General features: G+C 38.1%; 1 protein-coding gene across 1 annotated transcript; it reads right to left on the bottom strand.

Annotated features, from left to right (window-relative positions):
* Positions 1-448: 448 nt before the first annotated feature.
* fndc4b (fibronectin type III domain containing 4b) lies at positions 449-22,156 on the bottom strand. The gene is made up of 7 exons (XM_087791465.1): positions 21,786-22,156; positions 13,607-13,722; positions 7,770-7,871; positions 4,513-4,615; positions 3,583-3,672; positions 2,694-2,857; positions 449-1,514 (listed from the first exon to the last, which is right to left on the bottom strand). Exons 1-7 carry the CDS (start codon positions 21,868-21,870, stop codon positions 1,473-1,475), a joined length of 702 nt encoding a protein of 233 aa, XP_087647591.1. The 5' UTR covers positions 21,871-22,156; the 3' UTR covers positions 449-1,472.
* Between the last annotated feature and the right edge of the window lie 5,507 nt (positions 22,157-27,663).

Below are 27,663 nucleotides of genomic sequence, written 5' to 3'. Positions count from 1 at the left end.
TCAGTTTACTGCAGTAAAAAACATGTTAAAAACCAAAAGCAGTCCTATTACTAGACTCAAAAACAATACATTTATATGAAGATAAATATAAAAATAGTCGTTAATAGTATATAATAGTTGTTTCAATACAGAAACGGAATCGTTTTTCGGAATCGATCGATATTTTAGTGACATATTTAGGTGATAAAATGAATTTTAGACAACAAACGGCTATTTAAAAAAAGGCACAAAAGACTGCAGACGTTATGTCATAATATAAATATCATAATAACATTTATAGATTTAAGGAAACGTTTGAAACTAACCGCATAAAGCGCTTCTTCATGTTCCGTTTTCTTCTTCCGCCTCGTTGGATTAACGAGGGCGGAAGTCGCCACCTAGTGGCAGTAAGTAAACATTTTCTAAAATTAAAAAAAGGAAAAAAGAAAAGACATTTAAAAAACGTCACTCTCGATTTCACAGCTTTATTTTTAAAAGCACTACTCTACGTAAAAGTGAGAATGCATCATACAGCGTACAAAATAACATTTCTCTTTGATTAAAGAAAATTGATGCAATTAAAATTGTTTAATTAATGCTGCAGAGACTAAACTGACGTCCTCTGGTTAGTATCCTGCACACACTCTAGTCATAGTTCAAGCATGTAAGAATGCATCAGATCAAATACTTTACATGTAAATCAAGAGTTTATCGCTAACTTTAGCGTGTTTATGTTTGTTAATGGATAATTACTGAGCGAAATGTACGTCTTCATACATGGGTGAAAAAAACCACACTAGGAACACAACACTAGAGTGAAGGAAACACACACACACACACACACACACACACACACACACACACACACACACACACACACACACACACACACACACACACACACACACACACACACACACGCTTAACCTTTACTTTCCTACTATATTTATATTTAACTCTGCAACATATTTACACTATCAACTTTACAAACTTGCTCTGGCATATTGTTTACGTTATATGAAATATAAAGTGTTATTACATATCATACGTATAAGTGCGTCAACAGTGAGTCGTAACAGTGGTAAACACTAGCGGAGCTGAAGCTTCATAAAGCAGCGTCAGTGGTCAGTAGGTGGCGCCCTCCGTTTAAAAATGATTTAATACAGTATTTAATAGCAAATGTATAGAGCACAGGGTGCCATCTAGTGGGCACTGAACATAATGGCATGGTGTCATGAAGCTTCACCACTAGTACATCTTTAAAGGAGGAAGAAATGAACATGTTTTTGAAGATGACCTACACAGTGACTGAAGAAGGTCTTGGCTGTCATGCTGGCGATCATGGTGTATTTATCCCACTGGTAAAAAAAAAATGAGAGAGTCTCAGGAGTCGACTTTTTAAGCTTGGCACAATGTTTGTTTAACCACGTTCCCCAGTGTACACGCTTTCCTGCTCCTGGGTATGTTGTCTGGTAAAAACTTTATGGCCATCGTCAGACACGGATGATGCTGATGGAAGACGAGGACCGGTGGAGCTGAGGGAGTGAGAGGAGACACTGTTTAGTTCACAAGAGAAGAAATGGCACTTGTTACTTTCTTCCTAAAAAAAATTATTAAAAAAAACCCCCAAAACTTATCTGTGATTGGATAAATAGTGATGAAAATTAAATTAAATTATATATGATCAATATTTGCACGGTCACGTGTGGTGAAATGTGAATTTATACCATCAATACTACACTGATGGAATGATCATTGATCTGCCTAGTGTGTGTGTGAGAGAGAGTAATCATACCACAAGTCAATTATTTTCCTCAGTTGACTCTCCCAATTAAGCCTTGTCACGCTTTGCTAAAAGGATGTACTGTCCTGACAGTCAGAACTGAGGGTTTACAAGCCTCCAGAGTAAATCAAGTTTTTCACTTCTTTGCACCGCAGCCAAGTTTCCCATACTTTTAATGAAAGTGCTCAAGCCTGAACCTCCTCCAACCAGTTTGTACCAGATACTAGACCATCAACCACAGTCACCAGACATGACTCAACGCTTTTCCTGCAGACTCATGCTGGCAGGAACTCACAGATAAAGACCTTCGTTGTGAGGTTTTTTAACATTTTCAACATTGATTAGATTAGACTAAACTCCCATAATCCTCATGGGTTCCTTATTTCCCTCTTTCACCTTAAATAATCAATCATAATTAAAACAATTTATACATATAAATATATATTTATGTTTCTAATATTCATTTTTATTACTCAAATATGTCTTTTATTGACACTTTTGATCTGTGTATATTTATCTTTATAGTCCAATGACTAGTTTACTGCTTCTGCTTATATATCTATTATTTATTTCACTAATGCTACATTTTATCGTTCTTGTATGTTTTATGATGTCATTCAAGCTATTTTTTCTTCACGTTTTTCTTGCAGTAAATAAATCTCACAATGTATTTGAGCTGAACGTGTGTATGTAGTCCATCGAAGTACAATAAAAACCATGAATATAGTCAGAATATTCCAGATTATTTTCACGCTACTTGCTCGACAGCAACAAGCAGCTGTTTGTTTTATATTTAGACATAGATGCGGCAGCGGTGGTTGCTAGGAGATTCCTGGAGCATCTACAAAGACAGAGCAGTCATGCATTATGGAGCAGCACTGCGGGTCCAAGCAAAGCACTTCTAAAGTTCCTAAACGGAGTTGAGCCTCACCCGGCTGCTGCGCACGGCGCCGTTGACATAGACGGGCGAGCTGGTGGGGGAGGGGTTGTAGTACGGGGCGGCGCGCACCAGTGGCCTCTTGGTCTTCTCCTTTGTGCTGTTGGTGTCGTTGTCCTTGATGATGTCGTACTGGCGGCAGAACAGGGCGATGACGGCTGAAGGACACAAACATGGACTTCTCAGTGACGGAACAGAAACTCTTAACCGAGGTTTACATCCTCCTCTTTAGTCACCGAGTATTGGTGACCATGACATCTGTAAGGAACCGATCGATCAGCGATAACTCATCTTAATCTGGTGGTCTTAAATAAATACAATTTTCTTCAATTATAAAGAGCTAAAAGATGGACAGGCTTTCATTTAGAGTGTGAACTATAACTTTGTCTGACCCTAAAATGACCCCAATATTGTCACTCAATGTCCCTCTGGACTAGATTTAAATGCATCCTGCCATTATTGTTCCGTAGTTTAACATGTATTTTTATTTTAAAGCAAATTGTGTATCAGATAATCAAGTGATTTATACAAATAAAAATAAAAAAACATTATTATTATTATATGTACACATTTTTACACCGCTGTGTCTTTGACTCACTGACTAATTAATTTAAAAACATCTTCACATCTGCTTAATTGTCATAATTAAAATGATGACACAAACATAATCAATGCTGATCTGAGCTCAGGTCGCGGGGGCAGCAGATGAAGCTAAGAGGCCCAAACTTCTCTCTCTGGAACTCTCTTTGAAGTTACATGATCAGTGACTAAAGCTGGATTATCTTTTAAAGAAAGGTGAATAGATAAAGTTAATTGGCTGAAACGGGAAGGAAATAAGGAACGTGGTTCATTTTGAGACATTTCCGGAGGAGCCACCACTGACCTGCCCACAGCAGGAGAACGGTGGTGATGATGAGCAGCTCTCCGGTCTGGAGGTGAGGGGTCATGCCCAGGCCCTCCATCGCCGGCTCGTCTGCACGGAAGCAAATGACCTGAAGCTGTTCATGAGCTGAAGCGGTCGGATGTTTAATGTGAGTCCATTAACCTCACACAGTCCAGCGGTTTCATATCTACATCAGTGAGAGGTCGCTGAGCTGGAACAGATCAACGTTTGACTCCAGAAATAAAAAACGATTGAAGGAAAAATAATGATTAACATTCGTCTTGAATAAAACATTGCTATTGAAAAGTTTGTTTGATATGATTTACATATTGATAAAACAACAATATGAGTATGAAAAAAACAAAAAAATAATTCCATTAAGGGTTGGACCGGTGCAACTGTAATAACGTGTCTTCTCTATTTATCTGATTAAACCATAGAACTTAGAGAGAGGCACTCATTACCTCGACCACTTTACTTATGGTGCCAACAAAACAGTGAACTCCCATGATGACTTTCTACACACTGCTCTATTAAATTACAGCTGATTTGTCGCTACAGCAATACCGTATTTCAATTTAAAGTCTATTTTGCTATTTCGAAAGTTATAGTCAGCTAATTAATTGGCTGGGCGGCAAAGCATTGTGGCAGCTGTTCAGGCCACAGTTACTGAGATGCTTGTTGAGCGTGATGGCACCTGGATGTTGAGTTTGCAAATTCAAATCAACATAAATAAATGTTGTTAATTTCAACAAGTGACGCAGTAAAGAGCATCATTCCAATAAAAGTAACAGCGATCAATCATTACAGAAAATATGGAAAAAATAATAAAGTCAAAATGTTACTTAGTGCTGCTTTAAGGGTCTTTTAATTAAAAGTTATTTTTAGGGATCAGAGGTGGATGTTCATGTGGGCACGTTTGACACTTACGGTGGTCCAGGACTCCGGCCGGGTATTGGTCACTCGTCTCAAGGGTCCTGAAGTGGACAACACGGCTGGGTTGACTGTCCCCGTGCAGCCCCACGGACTGCACCTGAACCCCAGAGGCAGCAGGAAATAAAATAAGGTCTCATTTGTTGAAGACGTCTACTTCTCATTCAGAGGGAAAACCTCTCCATCATGCGTCCCTCCAGTCAAACACACCGTCACACCAAGAGCACTCGTCTGTCGGGAGGTTGTTTGAGGGAGCGGTGAGAGGAGGACGAGGTCAGAGGGAGAACAACATTCACAATTTGTTGACAAGGAGACTCCTTGATTTAATCTTCCTGCGGCCTCACACGGCAGCTAGCTCAGGACGAAACTCCTGTGTAAGGAAAAAGCCCCTTCAGAGGGGATCTGAGGTCAAAGGTCATGGCTGGTAGAGTTGGCAAAGCTCGTGAGCTCTGCCCGCGGACCCTTCAGCAGGACATCAGCATGCTGACGAGAGGATGGAACTCAGTGAAGGACGTAAAGTCCCTCAGAGTCGTGATCATGGAAAAAAGTAACTGATTTAATAAAGATAAGTTAAGTTAAAACTGATAATAATAATATTAAGCTAATGGATACTGTAAGATAAGTACTGTAATCACTTATTAGAAGGTGTGACAATTGAAATCTGTGTGAAGAAAGGTATAAATATAGTTGTAAGATGTGTTTACAGAGCACTTGATTCAAAAATAGAAGATATCAATCCAAGACAAAACAGGATAATCGATGAGTTCACCAATATAATGTTCACAATGGGCTTATAACCTCTTATAATACGCCCAAGCAGGATCACGACACACAGTGCGACTCTAATTGATAACCTTTAAACCAACGTAAATGACATAGCAAGAGGTCTCCTGATAAATGACATAGGTGACCACCTACCAATCTTTGCTATATATAACTGGGAAAACACTGTGAGACACTGAATAAAACACATACATCAGGGTCAGGACTGAAAAAGGATTGAATACTCAAGACTGAAGCAAAACTGGAACAATATTTAAAAAGAGGAACAGATGTGAATAAAGCATTTAATTCCTTTCTGCAAAACACTGTATGACAAATACTGTTGTGTGAAAAAAGGAAACAAATCAGAATAAGGAGGGGAAACCATGGCTTTAAAAACACTGATAAATGCCTGCAGAAAAAAGAACACTCTGTACAGACAGTTCATTAAAACTAGGACGGTCCAGTCAGAAATGAGACACAAAAGGAACAGAGACCAACTAAATAAAATCCTAAATAAATGCAAGAAAGAATACTACAGAAGACTATTAGCAGAAAACATGAATCATACAAAATAATGATGGGATATTCTAAACAAAGTGACCAATAATACTTGCCCAAAACCAAGTTACCCTCCGTAATTCAAATATAACAACATGCAGGAAGAAAACCCAAGAGTCATAACAAATAGATTCAATGAATTCTTTGTTAACATCGGGCCCGAGCTAGCCAAGGTCATTCCGAGCTCACAACTACACTGGGACCACTTTGATAAGGAAGGAGACAGAACTTCAAGCTCAATACTTCTCACAGCAGTGAAGGACACAGAGATTAAACACCTGGTGAACATCAAAAACATCCACTGACTTCAATGATCTGGATATGAAACTGATTCAAAAGGTCTTATCTGGTAACATTGCTCTGCTCACTTACATTAAACTCACTTAAACTCAAACTTTTCTTTACCAAAAAATAACAGCTAACATTCAAACAGTGCCCTCCTGTAGGGAAGTGACATATGTTAATCATCCTATATTGCCATCCTGAAAGTTGCCAAAGTTGTTCCTCTGTTTAAAATAGTAATACACAAGTTCACCAATGACACACCAATCTCAATACTGACAAACATTTCAAACATACTGGATAAGCTATTCAACAATAGGCTGGACGACTTCATCAACAAACACAAATTGCTATATAAAAGCCAGTATAGAAAGAATCACTCGACTGCCATAACACTGAGTCTGTGGAAATCATGACTGACGCCATTGATCAAAAACTTCACTCAATAGGAATTTTCATAGACCTGAAAAAAAGCTTTTGACACCATTAACCATGATATTTTAATAGCTAAACTGGATATAATACTGTAGTACTGTATAGAGGTGTAGGACTTTATTGGGTCAAGAGCTACTTACACAAGAGATCCCAATATGTTAAAATAGATGATAACACATCAACTTGTTTGGACATAGTCTGTGGGGTCCCACAGGGGTCAGTTCTGGAGCCAAAACGGTTTATACTATACATAAATGATATATACAAAGTGTCAAACATTCTGAAATTAATATTATTCGCAGATGATACCAATAATTTATGTTCTGTGAGTGACTTGAACAAACTTGTGGAAACAATCAATCAGTAAATTTTCAAGCTACATGTGTGGTTTAATATCAACAAATTATCATTAAATCTAGGAAAAACTAAGTACAGCTATATGGGGAAAAGACTGTAACAAGTGTGTTAACATTCAAATATATAGAGTGAATATTGAAAGGGTCAGTGAGAATAAAATACTGGGAGTTATTATAGATGACAAGTTGGAAGTCACACATCAGACACTTAAAAAGCAAGTTGGCCAGAAGCGTCTCCCTATTATGGAAGGCACAAAAATTAATAAATGGAAAAGCACTACAGATTGTTGTCTTCCATTTGCCGCCATGACCTCGTTTCCTCTCCTCCAGATTCTTGTGCAGTTACTTTTGAAATTTGCTGGCAATTTCTTCTGTTGTTTTTCAGGTTCCATTTATTTTTCCCTCAGATTTTATTTATGGACCATTGTGGCCAATTGTTTTTTAAATGTTAAATTGACTGTCATCAGGAAATCTTGAGAACCTTGGTCTTCACTTTCCTAGTCCTCATTAAAAATAATTGTTTATTTGTATTTAAAGAGATATACATTTGAATAAAACTCTTGTTTTCTGGAGACCCCGCACTGCCGCAAATCTTTGATATCTGTTTCTCATTTTATTAGGTTAAATGTTTCCTCTTAGACCTTCAGCAGGAGTTGTTATGTTTTGATAATTTTTTCAATATGTATTAAAATGTATCATTTGGCTCAAGGGTACTTTATCCTGGACTCTACCTTCAACCTTATGGTTCGTTTTCAATGTTACAAACCACTCTCAGTCTTCGTCAACAAACAGGTCTTAATGTAAATAGTGTATTTGTGTGTGTGTGTGTGTGTGTGTATGTGTGTGTGTGTGTACGACCTGCACGCTGTATTGTGTGTCCTCGTCCAAGTCCCACAGCACACACCAGCGGCTGGAAGTGTTGACCTCTCGGATGGAGCGCTGCATCAGTCCGTCCTGCCTCTGGAGGAAACACATGTGGGTAAGAACACACACACACACACACACACTTGTACACACACCGTCTGATGAGCACACAGCCCTGTTCAAGTGTCACAATGTGACAGTGGAAGAGTCACTCCAACATGTTTGTGCAGTAATATATATATTTATATCCCGATATCAGAGCTGCTTCAGCTCATCAGGATTCCACTCCAGCGCCTCCTCAGTGCTCCTGTGGGGGGATTAGCTTTGAGGCGGAGGTGTCGGAGCAATACGGAGGAGAACAGATGCGACCGACGGAAAAAACGGAGTGTATTGTCTTACAGTCTATCTATTCTCTAATTACATCAACGCAGAGAAAGTAATTCAACTCGACGGCTTGTTAAATCAGGACGAAGCAATAAGACGAGCGCGGTCATTTGAGACCTGAGAACGCTTGATGTTGTCATAAAGCATCACCCGAGGTGGATTTACTCCAGCTGGTGAAGCTGCTCTGAGAGATGACACGAGTCAATAAATGGGTGTTTGGCAGAGGGATGAAGCATTTCCAGGCCGATCCAGAGACTCAGCAGAGTGGACGGAGAATTCACTCCGATCAGCATGAGGTCAGCCAACGTTATTGTCCCATAACTCTAATTAACCAGGATATACGACATAACTTCAATTAAAAGCTTCTGACTCAGCCCTGATGTTGCCAGATGTTAGAGATTATCTTCTTAAAAGTTGCTCAAAATGGATGAGAAGCTTCAAAACTGGAGCGTCTCCAACACAAGATACATCGAACTCAAATTACAAAGTATGTGTTTATAGCACAGAGTGAAATAATAGTAGTCACGGATCATATTCGTCATAATAAATACAACTTTATGAGTCGCTTATTTAACTAGAATTGTGTTATTGATTTGTCCACAACGTAACCCAGAGTTCAAGGATGTCAGTGAGTGTGGGAGCGAAAAATCGAAAATAAAATAAAAAGAGAAACTGTGGACAAGACCCAAAAGAAACTCAACTTTTTCCATCAACCTCTTTCTATTGATCTTCTTAACCTCACAGCTGATCTCTTGCCTTTTGACAAATGAATACCAGCCAGAGTCGGCTGAAAAAGCATGATACATTTAAAAACTGTGAAGAGTAACTGTGAAAAATTGGTTCAAAAAACAAACTTAAGATCTACACAAAGGTTCAATGTTGAATCTTGAGATCTCAGATTGAGATATTTGAATATTTTGGACATTTTAGAGGCTTATTAAACAAGGGACTTGATGATGTTGCCAGAAATTTAAAAGTATAAGCAGGTTTGTGGCACTTGATGTACAATATTTTTCATTTTTAAATCGAACATGTTTATAATCCAGGGCAGCTTTCGCATTTATTCTGGTTATACTTGGAACCGTTTTTGTGTGGTACGCAGAGCTCAAAAATGTAAAAAAAAATGTGTAACTCAACTTATTTAGAGGGCATACATAAACAACATCAGTTGACCCAAAATGCACAATATGAACATTAAAATTAAGCACAAAACAAAAACCATATGCCATTAAGGGGCACCACACTTAATGCGGAAAATACAGTAGACAGGACTGGAGACAAACGTATAACAACTGTGTGTTACCCCCCTTGTTATATATTCAAGCCGAAATATGAAGATTGAAAAGATTGTTTCTGGCTCCCCTAGTGTCTGACCTGAGGAACTCCACCTCAGCGGAATCATAGCGTGTACCACAAAGACATTTGTTTACAAGTAAAAGGCTCTTAGTTTCTGGTTTTATCTTCCTGTTTACATCAAAAAGTCTCTCAGTATTTCATATAAAACACTGTCACCAAGTTAATTAGTGAAGAACATCATTAAAATAATAGTTTGCTCAAAAATAAAGCCATCATTCCAGAGAAATATGAATAGAAAATCAAACAAACAAAAAATGTATCAATCGTCATTATTTTCTCTCAAGAAATTTTAGATTTAAATTTGCCGACTATTAAATGATTAACTGTTATGAACTCTACAGTCTTGAAATTATTTCACATGACTATGTTTCCTTTCCTGTATAACTTTATGTTGTGATCCTGAAAGTCAATAATTGATGGTAAACTATTAAGGTTATGTTGACTTTATTCATTGTTTAATCGAACATGTTTTTTTGTTCTGCAGCACATGGAGTCACTGCAAGAGGGTGAAACTATTCCTCTGCAGTCTGTCGACTTTCATTATGTTCTGTTGGGAAATACGAGTCAAAATGAGACCAATTATTTAGCTCATGCAGTTCTCAACCTGAGCTGACTTTGTGTGAGTGTGTACAGTGATGTTATATAGTGTGTGTGAAGCAGAGGCTCGAGAGTGGGAAAGACTTCAGACGAATGCTGCGTGTCTTTGTAGGAACGGCTTCTCCTTCACTAACAGCTTGATACCGAAGAGATGCTGAACGTGGAGGAATGTTTGACAGCAGCCAGTCGGGTTTCTCTGAATTATGCTGCAATGTTTGAAAGTGTGTGTTGTTTACTGACATTTCTTATCTCTCGAGAAAAACACTGGAACTTTTGTTGCCATCAATTTGTTTTCCATTCAAACGCTGTTGTCGTAGGAAATGTCGGAATTGAAGTCTTATTTTTCAGTCGGATGTAAGACCTGGAACTAGAGACCGATTTACTTCTTTTTAACGTTTAAACAACCTGGGGCCTCAAGTACAAAGAGTCGCTGATTTTCTACTAAAAACGGTCATACACTCAAATCCAGAAAATGGTGCACGTACACAAAAGTGTTTAGTTCACCATCGACAAATTAACAAATCATGTGACGGTGTATTTATATAAGTGTGTTTTTTCATCTTCAAACATCTTTTCTGAACAGCGTGAAATATTGGATACAAATATTCAGTATAATATAATCAACGTTGTCTTAATGAATACAGATCGTAAGTTTGGTAAATGAGAACATATTTAAAAGTTTGGGAAAATGTAATATCCACTCATATGACTTCAGACACTTGTGATATTGGCAACATCAAAATGGGATTATCTATATAGTCAAAACCTGTTGACTATTATTTTGTAAACTGTTGCTTGTAATCTCAGCTCCCAACGGTTTACAATCTCCATTGATTAACACCTGATTTATCAGGATAGATTGGAAATTGCCCAGTTACTCTGAAATCCAGTTACTTTTCACCCCCCGAGGAATATTTTTTATAGATTTGATTCCTTTTTTGATTCAGATTATTAAAGATTCTCATTAAGGTTTGTGTCAAATCATTTCATGTACCATAGAAATTCAACTTTTATTCAAGTCAATTTTAGTTTCAGCTGGTGTTTTAGAGGATCCTTTTATAACGAAATAAAAATAGAGTGATTGAACTCAATCATAACATTGTCTGATGCTGGCTCATATTAAAACACTTCTTCAAAAGCAGCATATCCGTCACATCAGATCGCACAACACACTACAGAACCTTCTGTCTTTAACATCTTCATTAGACAGTTGGTGATAAGAAAATAAAAAACAACAGACCCCTAAATTAAACTGGATCAGAGCTACATGTTTGTAAGACCTTGCCACAGGTTTGGGTTTCTGTCCACCTTTGATCAAAACCTGATCTAGAATTAATTATTCAATATATTGAGGATTTTCGTTGTGTTTCAATGGAAATTTGAGACAATATTTCCAATTTAAGGTGACTTTTTTAGGGATCATTCTTGAAAAAAAAGTAATAATGTAATAGTGTTAGTCCTCCCTCACTGAAAATTCTTATCAAATTCCTTTTGTTTTAACTCTAACCGGATGTCAATCATTATACAGAGACACCCAGTATCTCTTACTTATCTTAAAGACACTTCATTAGTCACAAAATCAATGTGATCTTTAGTCTCATTTTGAGCCAACCATTTAAAATGACTTGACGGGCTAAATGTGGCCCCCCATCCTTAAGTTTTAGAAAAGACATTTTGTTTAAAAAGTCTTGTTGGATATTGATGTCCAACCCCCACTACTGGACATTTAGTTTGCTCAGCTGTGACAGTTTTGTACCCTAAAGAAGTTTCCAATATCCTGATTGTTGTTTTGTCCGGAAATTATTTTTGAAAAAGTTGTCTGACAGTTGCCTCCAAAAAGAAAAATGTGGCCAGAAAGAAGATGGAGAGACTTCGAGCAGCTAATCAGTCTAAGTGGAAGAACTTACAGCCTGTCTTTAAATTAAACAATGTTGCTGAGCTGCTGGCAGAACCATTTATTTTCAGTTTGGACACCATATTGACAAGAACGATGTTTCATGTCTGCACTCTGCACCAGCTGGTCATCTTACACTGACAGTCACGGCGACATGAAAAATGACGGACTTGAGAAGTAAAGGAAACCTTTTAAGAGACTTTAAACATTCAGTTTTAATCGGCTGCATCCATTCTTAGTTTTGTCTGCCGACACTCACACCCTCATCCGACAGCCCCGCTGCCTCCACCTGCTCTTCAGCAGCGACTATTACCGTCTGAGTGCTCTCAAAGGTTCCTATGACATCGTGCCACTTCTCTATCCTGCGTTCACTTAAAAGACGATGATGTAGTGAGACACGAGGCGACTTTGGCACCGGCCGCCTCCGTATGTTGCACCTGGGAGACGAGTCCAGGCCAAATAATTTCCACTAATGGATGCGACTCCCACTCAGATCATAGTGGAGTCTGTGGTTTGCCAAAGTGTGGGTGGAGGAAGATGATGAAGAAGGAGCTGAGAAAACAGCAAGCTTCTGGGAAACGGGTGACCGTTTTAAAAAGTGACCGTTTTTAAATCATGCATACTGTCGGTTTTGTCAATGTTTTTGTGTTTTTTTTGTCAAGTATTTTCAATACTAAACTATGTTAGACTGTCTTCCTTTGTCATTTCAATCTGGACACCAATGCTGTGTCTCAAATCGCATACTTGCGTACTCAAAGTTAGTTTTAGTGCGTAAGAGCGTCTCAATTCTTAGTATGCGAAATTTAGTGCGCCATGCACACTAAATTGGCGTACTAAAACGCCCACAAAACTGAGTATGGTTCGATGGACACCAACCACCCTAAACGGCTGCCATCTTAATGACGTTTTAAACGGAAGTTACGTCATATATAGATGCATATATTCATATATTTACAGGTGCATTTTCAGCAGCAGTAAGAGGATAACACGTCTTTGGTGCTGATATCAGCTTAAATATCTCGTGAATATTTAGACTCTCATATTATTTCTTTATTTATTTTTCCAAACTTGCAAAACGTGCTGCCAGCAGGTGTCGGCGATAGCGTTCAAACAGCTGGTTGCAACATCGTTAAATAGAAGTAGAAAAAGAAGCTGTCGCGTCATTTTCGGTTAATGTTTAGCGGAAGTGTTTGATTTGAGACATACTATCTGTTGAGAATTTGCGTACTAGTTAGTATGTACACTATCCTGATGCATACTAACTTCTAGTATACTAAGAGAAGTATGCGATTTGAGACACAGCACAACTTAAACAAACCCTGAAGCTGCAACGATGACGCAGGATGAGTGGATGACATCAGTAGTAAAAGAAGTCATATTTCAGTGAGACGCTGTTTCTTCCCTCAGAGCTGCAACTTCCTAGACATTGGCTTCATCATTTATTTGCTTCAGAAAGTACCTCAGCTAAATGAACTGGCCTCCAGCCAGACATAAGAAGATTTTTATCAATGCTTCTGGATGAGACCAGTTGAAATAAAGTTACCATCGATTTAAGATTTAAGTGAAATCCAGACACATTGTAGAGAGAGAGCGACTTCACCTGCTGAGAGATGGCGTATCCGATGACGGTGTCTCCCTGAGGGACGTTCCAGGTCACCATGGCCGAGTGTGCCTTCAGCTGGGTCACGGACACGTTCACTGGGGCTGCTGGCACAGCTTGACAAACACACAATGATAAACACACACATTATCACGAAGTATGACACAGTACTCAATTATGGATGAATAAATAACTAAATGTATACATAAAGAAATGTCTGACTGACTGACCCGCCGGCCTTCTAAATTTGCATACTGACAGCGAAATGTCGAAGATGAAAGGTAGAAAAACTGGGATAAAGCCAAATCTATAAATAATACAAAACTTTTTTTTTTTCATGAATTGAAACAAACATTGCATTGTTTCAAAGCATATATATATATTTAGTGGAATTTTTCTTTTTTTCTTCTGCTGTCTATTTTTTTAGATGAATGAATAAACTCACTGTAAAATGAAACTTGTGAAAAATATAAAATGTCAATTTGAAAGTCTGGTTTTTATGCTGTAAATATTCAGTGTTGAAAAATCCAAAATTCATATTCAAAGTCTGATGGAACAGATTTATTTCCATAAAATACATGAATAAATACTCCTTAATCCCTAAATAATTAAATGTTGCAGAAAAAACATGTTCAAATGTTACACTAAAGTGTGTTATGTTGCATGTGTGAAAAAGGAATGTGAGAATTTAACAGCGATGTTTTTTTAGTTCAGGTACTGGACCTAAAAGGTAAGCAACCTATGACCTGGAGGGTAATAGACACCGAAGCATGTTATTGGGGGAATCTTTGGAGTAAGATAATTAACGACCTGTAAAACTGGGTATAACAGCGACCAAACAGCTCTGTGCCTCAGAAAAGATTCAGACAGAGAAGAGCTCTGTTGTTTCTCACTGTATACAATTAAAATGTGTCTTTATACCAAGATATGAGTTATTTTAAGCTTCTGAGTCTGATCTTTAGCTGCAAAAAATGTATGAATAAACAAACATATATAAACAGAAGTAGCACTGTCCTTCGATAACAATAAAATCAAGTCATTTATTTATTTCGACATTTCTATGTATTTAATTCCCCTTCATCCGTTTATTTCTACATTTAGTAATTTATTTATACATTTATTTATTTATAAAAATGTCATTGATGGTCCTTCATACAGGAGGAGAAGGATTAGAGGATAATAAGCAGAAAGTCATTCTACTGCAGAACAGTCAGATGAAAATGAATCTCTGATCAGCAAAACCATGTCGTTTGCCTAGAGACTGAATAAGACCAAAGTATTTGAATAATAGTTACAAATAAATTCAGTTTCCCAGCAACCACTTTAGCCACAACGGGAACACTGAGTAATAAATAATGAGGCATTACGAATGGATTTTCCATTTTAAAAACAAATGAATGTCCAAACAGATTAGATATTTCGTTTGTCTTTTGAGTTCCAGGCCTATGGTTTTCATATCTGTTACGTATCGATGTGCTTTCAAGGTTGTCTCTCCCTCTTTTGTGACTAAAAGCCAATAAAATGGAGAATAAGACCTTGATTCGCACCATCGAAAAAACAATTAGGATGAATTCTTTCCCTCTTTATCTGGGTCACGCTCCGATGAGTCCAGATAATGATGCGCACGGCGGTAAAATTTCACGAAGCTGTCGCTCGTCTTCAGGTGGTTTACCTCGGATATTAAGTGACAGCAGGAATCGTTCAAACGTGAGATGACGTCAGTCTGCATCTTTTTTATATCTAATTCCACGCCACACTGCTCCAAGCAACATTAAGTCTAGTTAAGCCTTTAAGAGATTTCAACCATTTTAATAAGCACTTTTCCGCCTTTTTGCAAAGGTCAGCTCTATGGCTCACTGGGTGAACCTGACAATCCTAAGTGAGAAATACTTGTCAAATGAAAGATTCTGACAGGAACAAACCAACTGATGATCATTTGATTACAGGAGACTGCTCTGACTTCTGTGTCTGGGTTATTAGAAACATGTTTTCAAGAGAATATTGAGAGAAACTGGCTCAGCAACACTTCCCTACACCCACGGTGTTGGTAAACACGCCACAGCTTCCAGACAAAAAACACAATCCTCCCACGTTGTTGCTCCTGTGATTCCTTCATTCAAACCTCCCACACACGCCGATGTCTCACCGCGCTCGTCCTCACCTGCGAGCTGTCAGTGTGCGTTCCTTGAAATCAAGGTGCACACTGACTGAACCGGACAGGCTTTTCAAAATGGTTAAGTTGAGGTTCTTTTCTCCCTCGTGAGAACTCCACAGCACTTTTGGCAGCGTCTTACATAATGAACTACACTAGCTTGTTAGACAGAGCTTGACATTCTCCGTCACACTCGGCAGACTTTAGCCGGGGACACAATTTGTTTTTGTTGGCAGGATCTTGCAGAAGAGCCTCTAGTCTCATTCTGGATGTTCTTTGTTTACTCGTTCTGTGTTTGTTTGTCTGTCTCTACTAGCGTTGAAATGTTTCCACTGTTAAATGTTGATACTGTTTGTTGTCATGTTTGATGGAACATAATAAGTTGAACCATTGTCCAGAGGATCATTTTCCGCTTTTCCAGGATGTGAGCTGTAGTCCAGAGAATTCCTGAACACCTACCTGAGTCGAATAATTGTTTGCAATAATCTAACAACTTAATTTAATACACAGATCAATGTATAAATCCAGAGATTTGCCTTGAGACTAAACTCTTCCACCATCTGACGCAACGTCCTCATGTTTCCGGAGACACTGATGTTCAACTCAGTGACTCATGCCTCATCCTTCCCTCATCGATCGTCAGACTCCAGCCACAGCCCTGCCAATACATCCATATGTCCAGATGTACATGCAGGTGAGTCATTTTAAATAATTCAGGAGTAAAGCCACGTTCTCATTGGTCAGTCGTGTACAAGCATTGACCGTGAAACTGTGACTTGATCATTGTTCAAATGCTCTAAAGATGAGAGCGACCACATCTCTCCTGAACTGGTTTTAACTGACTTTTTATATTTCAACGACAAGTTGAAATTGTCTATAGTATTTGACAAATTGATTATGTGGTAAATGCTTCTTTCTTTTTTTGTTATATTTGTGTTGTTTCTGGAAAAAAACGTCATTGCTATTGGTGTCAGAATACAAATTATAATTTCTGGGAAGTCGTATGTTTAGTTGGGATTAGTAAAATGATAAAGGTAAAGCTTGTCACCAGCACAGCTCACGCTTAGCGAGGCTCTTATGTCGTGTCTCTAAAACTATAAAATTCTGCCTTGGAGAACTGACAACATAAAATGGTCTACGTGTCAATGGTTGGAGTCAAAAAGGAATCTTTAGCACCAACCTTAACAAAGATGAAAGAGTGGATCTGTCAATTAAAAACAGGATCAATGCATCCTTTAGTTAAACACACATAACTGGATTAGCTAACAGTAGCATACAGACTTAATCCAACTGTCACAGTGCCACAATCTCACAGTCCCATGTGACCTTGAACTTACTCACCTGGCTACTGTTCTTAAACACAAAATCACCAAATATTGACTTAACCATTGTGTCTTGACCCAGACGCTCAAAAAAACAAATGTATTTTAGGCATCCCTTGTGTTGTCTCCCGGTCAAGGTAAACAACCTCCACCACTGCATATGCATTTCTGGAAACCATGGAGGCCGTTGACCTTGACCCAGGGAAAACACAAGGGATACCACAAACACATTTGTATTCGGCCCACCGGTTCATCTTCACCACAAGGTATACATCCAACACATTTCTTTTCAGACTTCCGTGTCACCTTGACCCAGAGACAACACAAGGTATACATCCAACACATTTGTTTTCAGACCTCCGTGTCACCTTGACCCAGAGACAGCACAAGGTATACATCCAACACATTTGTTTTCAGACCTATGAGTCACCTTGACCCAGAGACAACACAAGGTATACATCCAACACATTGGTTTTCAGACCTCCGTGTCACCTTGACCCAGAGACAACACAAGGTATACATCCAACACATTTGTTTTTCGACATCCGTGTCACCTTGACCCAGACACAACACAAGGGATAACTCAAGCACATTTGTTTTCGGGCCACTGGATCATCTTGACAACTCCAGAAACGTTCCATAAATCGTATCACTTTCATCAACAAGGAATAAAGAACACACAACGGCACAAGGATGCACACACAAGCATATGTGCAGCCACACACCCCAAGACAATAGCTGAGAGCCAAGAGTTTGATGGAGTCAGTGAGACGGAGAGAGATAACGAGACTATAACCCACACCAGAAATGGGACAGAGAGGGATGAGCGAGTCTGAGAGAAACAAGATAGAACGAGAGAGCAAACATCTCGAGGAGCGATCTGGAGAATTCTCAATATTTGTGATTTGAGAGAAAAGACGTGTGAAGGGCAAAGTGTGATAGATGGACGGATGGGAGGAGGGAGGGATCAATGATGGAGGGAGTGGGGGGAAGGCAAGAGATGGAGAGATGGGGGGGGGAGAATGAGGATATTGATTAAATGGTGAAATATAGTAGTTCTGCTGAGCACACACACATGTCAACAGGAATGTTTTTGTGAATTAGGATTAAGCTTCTAAGATTTGGACGAGTCATCAGGTTTAATACGATATACTGATTTTGAAAAAATGCAAGGTACCCACTTAATGGTTTATTTTCTCTGCGGGGACTTGACTTAAAGTAGGTCAAAAGGTCTGTAACAATGTCAGAATTTGAATCTATAATCATCCACAATTTGAGTTAAAGGTAACTTGAATTTAATGAACTGATGAACACAAGATCTACAATCTCAAGTGACATGTATTCCCGGATAGTATTTCTCCTTTAGCAAGTACCCCTTCCACTGTTTGTAAGCTGAATAAGATCCTACAACATCAGCTTTACTCTTGTTGAGTCTCCGTTGCTCCTCACCAACACTAATATGTTCAGCATCTATCGAAACATGTGTTCTTCTAATATGATGCTCTGTGAGGTTTAAAGATACTATTTACCGTCAGTACATCTCAATAGAAAAAGCACCAACACTCTACAACCTGACCCTGGTCTGGAAAAGCGCTATATAAATACAAATTACTTACTTACTTACTTACTTACTGTGACAAATATTGACGAAATATTGATGATCAGAAAATGTTGATAACGTAAGAAACACATTTTCATTCAAAGAAAAAAGTCTGAAGAAAGACTCAAAGAATAAGAGGTATTATTCTGTCTTTAACACCAAATAAAGAAGGGTATTTCCGTGACCAAACTAAGTTTAATTCCAAATATTTAACTTCAGATTAACTAAGAATTTTCAATATTGATAAGAAACTTTAAGCCATTTACAGCCAAATAACAAATATTGAATGTTTTGCTTTGATCTTGTTAGTCCTTGTTTTTTATTTCAGAGGCAGGAAAATGTCACTGGGACTAAAGCCGCCGCTCTGTCTTCAACCACCAAATACTCGTGATTGGATGTGATCGCACACAATGAACATGAAATTGGTCGACACTTTACACCACAATTTGAGGCCAGAAATCCTGTCGTCTGTGTTTACCGTTACTTAACATGTCTGTCAGGGCCTCACTTGGCTACACAACAATTAAGAACAACAATAACAGACCACGTCACGACAATAAAAAACAACAATAACAGACCACGTCACGGCGATGTTTACATCGCGGCGTGGAGTATTTTGTGATCTGTGACTCGGCCCAGTGACACTAAATCACATCGGAGTAACAGTTTGCTGATACACTGGGACAGTCTCATCTGGCTAATGGCCCTATGCTGTTCACTTTGATGGATGCGTGTGTGTGAATGTGTGTGTGTGTGCGTGTGTTAATGTGTGTGTGCGTGTGTGTAAATCACAACCTGTGCATGCTGATTTGAGCAATCCAGGAGTCAGAGAACACTAAGATTAGATGAGATACTTTGAATGAAGTTGTAATAACTCACTGAGTCAACAAAACGGATGATCATCTTCTAATGACGAGGCTGGTAATGAAACTTTTGAGATGGATCCAAGAGTCATCAATTAACTGATATGATTCACCATAGACAGCGACTCTTGCCACAACCAGCACTATCCTCCATGGTAGAGTAATATTAAATATGGTTTTAATTGAATCAAAATTGGAAATCTTTTAATTTGCAAATGGGACTTTTTTCCCCCCCTTTGTTTCACTCGGTCACTTATCTGTTCTAGAGTGAATGAAAAAGAAAGACCAGCAAGATGCAACTTTGCCAATCGCTGAATGATTTTCCTCAATTCCAGCTTTGCACTTAAAGCTGGAGCCAGCAAAGGTTGTTTAAATGTCAACGGGTCCCAACAGTCACAGAAACATTAAGTTATTTTCAACTTAAATGCCACATAAATTAAGCTTTTTTGCATCCATTATTTATGAATAATCTTATTATGTTAATCCTGAAAAAAAGACATGTATAAAAACGTTATACACACTTTGCAAATAAAATGTAAATCTCATCAATAATGTAAAACGCGTATTATTCAATCAATGGTCCTGACTGCACTTCTGGAATATGTCGAATAATATTTCTATTTTAGAGGGATCTCTTTAGAAGCCGGAGGATACATATTTATTTTTGAGTGGATTTAAGCTTAAGTAAAGTCATCACAGGTGGCAGATTAAAAATATTTTCAGTTTTAAGACACAATTTACCCCTTAATTGTTGTAATTTAACCCAGTTTATGCCTGTTTGTCAAAAATAAGGAATAGTTGAAAAAACAACAGCAGTTAAATATTAAATAAAGAGGATTGTTTCGATTTCTTCCAAACGGTGTTTATAAAAAGTAATTACACTAAATTCCAGGAGAGAAGATAAATCTGCCACCTGTGATGACTTTACTTTTAGTAAATAAAGGTTGATTAAATATTTATAATTATCATCCGGGGGGGATTTAAAACATCTGTTGAAGATATCGAAACACGGGAAGTTAGAAGCGAAGGTGCCCAGTGGACACATAAAGGAACACTTCATCACCTGAATCAATACTGAGTCCCGTAAACACAAATTAGCTTCTTCTTTGGTGAGCGGCCAAGAGATTTGGCCTGACTGGCCCAACATGCTTTTGCAGCTGGTGTTGAAGCAGACGGACCTTCAGACCGGCCGCTGTTCTGGAGGATTAAAGGGTCTGCGCGGTTCCGACGGTCGGCGGAAGAATCTTAATCCTCTGATAGACTTTTGATGAAGGTTGTGATGGTTTTACTGCAGCCATTCTCCAGAAAAAGAGTAAGAGTAAATAATGCAGAGGGTGCGACTAGAGTCAAGCGGGGCAGCAGTAAGAGGTTAGTGAATGCTGCTGTCGTGGAAGTGAAGCTTATGATGGATCCATTTCACTTTTTGAACTCTTCTCCACATCAATCTGCAATCGCTCTTTATTATAATGAACATATACTGCAGTTTATGTTATTTTCCACGCGTGAAATCAGTTGTCAGAGAGACAAGGTTGTGATGTCTGCAAGAGAGTTAAACATTTTCACATATCAGTCAATATTTATATTCCATATATGCAAAATGCAATGGATTTAATTATATGAAGAGGTTCAGTTTTAGGGGGGAAGGCGACTCCATCGGGTCAAGGGGGCACAAGGAAAATAAAAGACACCCATGAAAGCTCAAATATGTAAGTAAGTAAGTAAGTAAGTAATTTTTATTTGTATAGCGCTTTTCCAGACTAGGGTCACAAAGCGCTTAAACAATCAAAACAATATTCAATAAAGTATTTGTCCAATTTATATGCAATTAATACCACATTTAATATATTCCATATCTCTTTTTGGCATTTATAAAGCCCATGATCCTCCTCGATTTACTATCCTCTCTCTTATTATTATTTATATTATATTTGGTTTTCAATTGTATATTTTATAACTGGTATTTCAACAAGTGCTGTACACAAACAACAGCATATGAAAGATTGTTTTGAGGTTATGTCCTATGTAAGGGACCTTGTGAAAATATCAAGTCTTAATACAACACTATAATAGGAATATATAGTAGTAGCAGTAAGTTATTTAGGACACGAATAACTCTAGCATACGTGTCGCAATTCGAATTAAAACCGAACCATAGTCAACTATATGAACAAGTGTTACATTCCCGCTCGGAACCTTCATGAAAATCTAAAAATAAGATGTTTGTTGAATGAAAGTGACTCACTCGCTCCCACCAGCACGGAGCAGACGAGCAGCAGCAGCAGCAGCGGAGGCAGCAGCCCGGACTCCAGGCGGTGATCCGCGGTCATAACCGTCTCAGTGTCCGCCTGCCCCCGTCCAGGTCCTTCGGCTTCAGCTGCTGCTTCACGACAAGTTGTTCCAGCGACGTTTGAAACTCAGCATGTTTGTCTCCCGGCAGACACTGATCCCTCCTCCGCCGTGTGTCGAGAGCAGCGGCGGAAGCTAACAGGTAGTTCCTCGGTGATGGCTCCTGCTTCTGCAGGGGGCTCTCTGCGCTACAGCTGATGACTGCGGGTCCCCGGTGGGGTTCCAGGAGCGACGACCGTCGATCGACCACCCCGATGTCCTGCCAATGAGAGGAAGAGGGTGAGGGAAATGGAGAGAGAAAGAGAGAAAGAGAGAGAGAGAGACTGTTCAGAGGAAATTTGAAGACTGAGGAAGTGTAGTGATGCACACACACACACACACACACACACACACACACACACACACACGAATCCAGAGACGAGAAGAAAATAATTAACAAATTAATCCTAAGTGAATTTGCTTTCAACCGAAATTAAAAAGTCACGATATTAAACTCGATGTATTGATTTTGTTATATTAAAACTTCTCCATAAACAACAACACAGTATAGAGACTAATATGGAACAAACCATTTCATTACAAACACCAGTCCAGGTGTTCATATGAGATGTTCTAACTGTCATAAACACGTATGTGACAGTAATCTTAGTTGTAAATACTTAAAGGTCAACTAACGTGTTGATTTAAGTGTGTCTTAAATAGATCGTGGACCTCTATTGTACTCATCAGTGTCTGTTTGTACAAAACTGTCTTTTCATTTAAATATTTACATTAGAAAAATGAACTTAATGAAAACTGGAGATGAAATCTTGTTTACTTTAACCACACCCACTCTGCTTTGATTGGTCAATATTTGATGTTTGTCACTGCACGTCATCAATCAGGGAGGTCTCCGCCTACAAGGGACTTATTGTATAAACAAAGTTGAGTGATTACATAGGGCTGCAAGGCGGAGTGAAGTAAATTATTTCGTCATAGTAGGATTTACTCTCGTAACCTCTCGTTTGCCGAGATTTCAGACATTAAGAACTTTATAAAGTAATAAGTTCAAAACATGGTCATGATGAGGGATTTACTGCATCTGGATTAATAATTGATAATTAATTAATTGGAGAGAAAGATTTTAAAATATAAAACATGTGACTGAGTCAGGAGAGTTGGGTTTTTATATTATTTGATCTTTTAAGAGTATATTCTGATTTATCAAAAGGGTTTTCAATTTCAGGAAACAGTTTTTATAGATATATATTTGATTTGCATATTATATAAATATAACAACAACCACATCAATAACATGTTGAGAGTGTAGTTTACCTCTCTCCCCGTCCTGTGGATGAAATTGATGCTCAAGATATACTGCAGGTAACATCAATAAGTTTCACGTAAACAGCTTCCAAGTCCAATAATTTGGATGGACGAAGATTAAACAACATCACCAGAGCCAATAAGCCAATAATCAAGCATCCACAGACTCAAGGTCAAAGCCTGGTCAACACTGGATACTTAATTCTTAAGACTGTTTTTGTTTTACGATGGTTCCAATAGGTTTTGTCTCTTCTTAGTTTTGATAAAAAGAATTTGTGATGAAGAAATCATTTAAACAAACAGGGTTATTAACATTACAATCAGTTCACATGAGCTAAATTTGGAGTTGAAAAAGGCGAATGACGAAAAGAGCACCTGCTTCAACACTGCAAGGACAGTTTCTACAAATCATCCATCACTGGACGAAGTGTTCGATTTTGGCGTCTTAGTCTTGCTGTTATTCACAGCACAGATTGTAAAGTCAGACAGTCTTTGACATTACTCTAGTGCAGCGAGTCCTGGGGCGTCAGAATTGATGGTTTTCGGGATCAAGGAGTGAAAACATAAAGTGAATCTGAAGTGGAGACAGGGCCAAGTTTTATCTAAAAAATAGCGCTATAATAATTTGTCAAATCAAGCAAGAGAACCAGATCTTCTCCAGACAGGTGTTTTAATGCAAAAGTTCACATTAAAGTCCAGATTCATTTTAAGTGTGATTGTCAGCAAACAGGGACTCACAGCGTCAGTCTTGCGAGATGGATAACATTTCCAGATTTAAAAAATGTGGGATTCTTTGAGACTATAGACAAAACATGAAGAGCACTGTAAGGCAAAATGCACATAGAAAATATGAACTTGTTTATTTTTTCTACAATTACTTCTTTTCAAGTGTTTTTCATTTATATAAAAGAGAGTTTGACATCACATGTTTTTTTTACTTGTTAATGAAGAAGAATGACGTTTTTAAAGTAATGAAAAGTTGAGAAGTTACTTTAATAATGTATTGGGCATGTTTCCAAAATAGTCCCTTTGGTGGGAAAGTTCGGAAAAGACTGCCAGCCGAATATAAAAAAAACATGCTGCAGGGTTTACATCCCCCATCTGGTGTGTGACACCTAAGAACCCTGCAGCACACATCTGCTTCTGAGTCGAGTATACCGTGCAAATCTATTTGTGACATTTAAAGGCAAAAGTGAAAAAAATCAAAATATATTGTGAACTTAATTAACTGGATCAAATACCACTATCAATAATAGAAAAATTAACTATTTAGATTCATATTCACGTTTAAATACAGAATAAATAGTTATAATAAAATGATACACTTTTGACGAATGGCCGTTAGAGGGCGCTCATGGTCAACATTAGATGACATGTCCTGTGGCTGAGAAGTCTGAGTCAACGAACTTCAGGACGCATTTTCTTAACCTTGTTTCCTCTATTTTAGAATCAAGTACCCACGAGCAAAAACATCACAAGGCTCAAAGCATCTTCGTGGCCTTGAAAACATTCAAACATTTTAGTGGTTGAATGAATTGAGATAGATCTCAAATGTTCTCTTCATTGCATCTACTTTTGCATTCAGATTCATTTGACATATTGTTAAGGGAAGAGTCAGTATTGTTAGCTGCAGGAAGAAACAGGATGATGTGAGTCAGTCTCAATCACATCCATACACTTCAAGAGGCAGATCAGAGTGTTTGTGTGCTTTGTACCTTGACTTCTTTGATATCCAGGTGCAGAAATGTAGAGGGAAGGTTTGTAGAATGTTTACCTGAGGATTACTTGGTTCCAGTGACTTCAGCAACAGCTACAGCAGTATCTATTAAGTCATCAACTATGATACATACAGTATGTATTTGAACTGTCAAATCACCATCACAACTTCCGACTTTGTTGGCTCTGGTGTATGTGAAAATAACCAGTAACAGATAAAATGTAACCTTTTTGAATAACTCATTTGGCAGTTAAGACAGAATACAGAATAAAAGAATGAAATAAGATAACAAACATGATAAGCAAAAGAAAAACAGAGCACAAAGGCAGCCATTCGTCACTTACATGTTTGTAGTGTGAGTGAACAGGTTTGCATGAGGTTTAATACACAAAAGTATTACAAATAAAACCTTATTTTTAAAACAGTAATATGAAAATGACACATTATAATGAGAAAAATAAGGACAGTGAACCTTTTTGTTGTTCTTGTTCTTTTAAACATGTATAATTTATTTAGGAAAACTAAAAAAATTTGTGAAGGAAATGAGTGAAATAAGTAGAATTTTTGCATGTATTGTTTGAAATAGCATTTCCCCCCAAAAAGTCTATAACAAGTCATTTATGTCATTATACTCCCTTCATCTCCTAAGCTTAAAAGCACAAATAAGAGCCAGTTTAAAAAAAGCCCAGCGCTTTAAGGCTCATTCTCGTGCTTCACAGCTGAGCGCTTTATGGCATCCTCAGTGTCCTCTGAATAAAAATGACAAAAACAACAAAGCATTAACAAATACAAACAACAACCATCATGCACTGTTATTTACATTCCCTGCCCTGAGAGGTTATATTGTAAAATGTGAATTAAAATCACATGTGTGATTTACCTGCAGGGGATCATGAGAATGTTCATAATTGCAGGAGCTAATTTAAGTTGAGTTTTACTTCTAGCTAAAGATGAAAGGCAGCCATGCATATGCTTGTTGAGCAGCTCCACATATGGTGCTGGCGTGTGCTGCAGCCATGTGGAGTGTCAATTTACGTCACGCAGCAGCAGTGCACGTCCATGCTTCGCAACACTGCTGCACAGTTTGCATCAAGGAAATACGTTTCTTAAGAGTGAAGACTTGGCTTCAGTGATCTTCAAATTCTCAAAGTTGAAATTGGTGACTCGGACTTACTTTATTATTTATAGGACATTATAACAAGTGCAAACTTCATTTATTTGTTCAACAAATGGGTTTATTGCAAACAAAAATACATTATAAAATGACATATTTGTAACATCAGGACCTCACTTATTTATTTTTTATTATTGTGTCATTTAAGAAAACACTTTCATTTTGATGGGAAGATGAAGCTTCATGTATGAGAGTCCTGTTTTTCGGTCAGTAGGTGGCGCCCAACATTCTCACCCAATTTTTTCTTTTTTGCTACTGGGACTATGTATCCACTCTGTTTATCTGTCTGTCCATCTGTTAGGAAAATAACTTGAAAATCTCTTAACATATGTGAGGGATTTCTTTTAGGAAATGTTAATAAAAAGTCAAGGAAGAGATTAAACTTTAAATTAAATATGCATTTTGAAATGTTTCAAAGGAATCATTTATTCATTTTTTTAAAGCATGGTTGCTGGTTTACAACTGGGAATACTACAAAGCTAAACTGGTGGTCTAAGAACAAGAGTTCAGTACCTAAATCCAAGTGCCTGGGATCCCAGTTTAAACCTTTTCTTGTATTAATCCGTAAACCAATACAATAGTATGACTATAAATGAGTAACAATGCAGAAAGTTATTAAAAGTCATGTTCTAGGAGAGTATTGGCCTGAATAACACTAACTGTATTGCAAATAGTTTGCAATGAAAATACATTGAGCACACTTCATATCAGGCAATAGTTATTGATCAGTCAGTCAGTGGACATTGAACTTGATTATCTGATTTCCTATGTACTTCCTGAATTACCCTTTTGTCCCGGTTATGAGACACAACTCCAGAGCACTATTTTTTCCAGATTAGCGGCATAATGAGGCCCTGTAAGAATACTTTATATTTGTACGAGCTTGCAAAACATCAGCCCTCGGATTTATAGAAGTACAGATGCATGTGTTCAACGAAAGACATGCAAACACTGACACATCCAGTATATTTAGGCCATGAAGGCTTCAGTCTTTCTGACACCCAGGGGAACTTGTGTCCTTTGTCACAGCAACTGGTTGTGCCACACTGGCAGCTTCAGCTAGGAGGCAGCTTGTGTGTGTCCGGGTGTGTGTGTGTGTGTGTGGTAAGTGAAGTAAGAGACAGAAAGGAGGACGAAAGACAGAGAGCTTCTTCCCTATAGAGGATGTGATCGGAATGTAGATCAGCTCTCAGCCGCTGCTTCATTTACATGAAGCGCTAATGCAACACTGAATTCTTAAATATGTGACAGGTACAATGTTCGTAGACAAAATATATCAGCACTTAAGCTGAAAGGTAGCAATCATTTCTGATCAAGACTTAGAATTGGAAATCATCCAGCCAATTACAGAATGTTTTATAAAGACAAAGTTGCGCCGCAGAGCCAGAAAAGAGACATTCCATTTTATTACTGTACGTAGCTGTAGTTCATTACTTAAGAAATGGTTTGTAATACAACAGCAAGACAGCACTTTTAACAAAAACACATCTTGCCAATGCTCCAAGACACACCTATTTTCTTAATGTCTTCATTACCTTGATGGTTATTATTCTCTATTTCAAGACTAGTAGTCCATCA

The sequence above is a fragment of the Callionymus lyra genome, chromosome 5, assembly GCF_982586985.1.
Source record: "Callionymus lyra chromosome 5, fCalLyr1.hap1.1, whole genome shotgun sequence".
NCBI classification, from domain to species: Eukaryota; Metazoa; Chordata; class Actinopteri; order Syngnathiformes; family Callionymidae; genus Callionymus; species Callionymus lyra.
The sequence above is the reverse complement of the archived record's forward strand: the minus strand, read 5'-3'. Positions and strand labels throughout refer to the sequence as shown.

Coding starts and splice junctions, on each gene's coding strand:
- fndc4b (XM_087791465.1), bottom strand. CDS start 21,870: ATGACCGCGGATCACCGCCTGGAGTCCGGGCTGCTGCCTCCGCTGCTG. Junction 3,673..4,512: donor GGCCGGAGTCCTGGACCACC/GTAAGTGTCAAA, acceptor GCTTCCGTGCAG/ACGAGCCGGCGATGGAGGGC. Junction 1,515..2,693: donor GCGCCGTGCGCAGCAGCCGG/GTGAGGCTCAAC, acceptor TCACTCCCTCAG/CTCCACCGGTCCTCGTCTTC.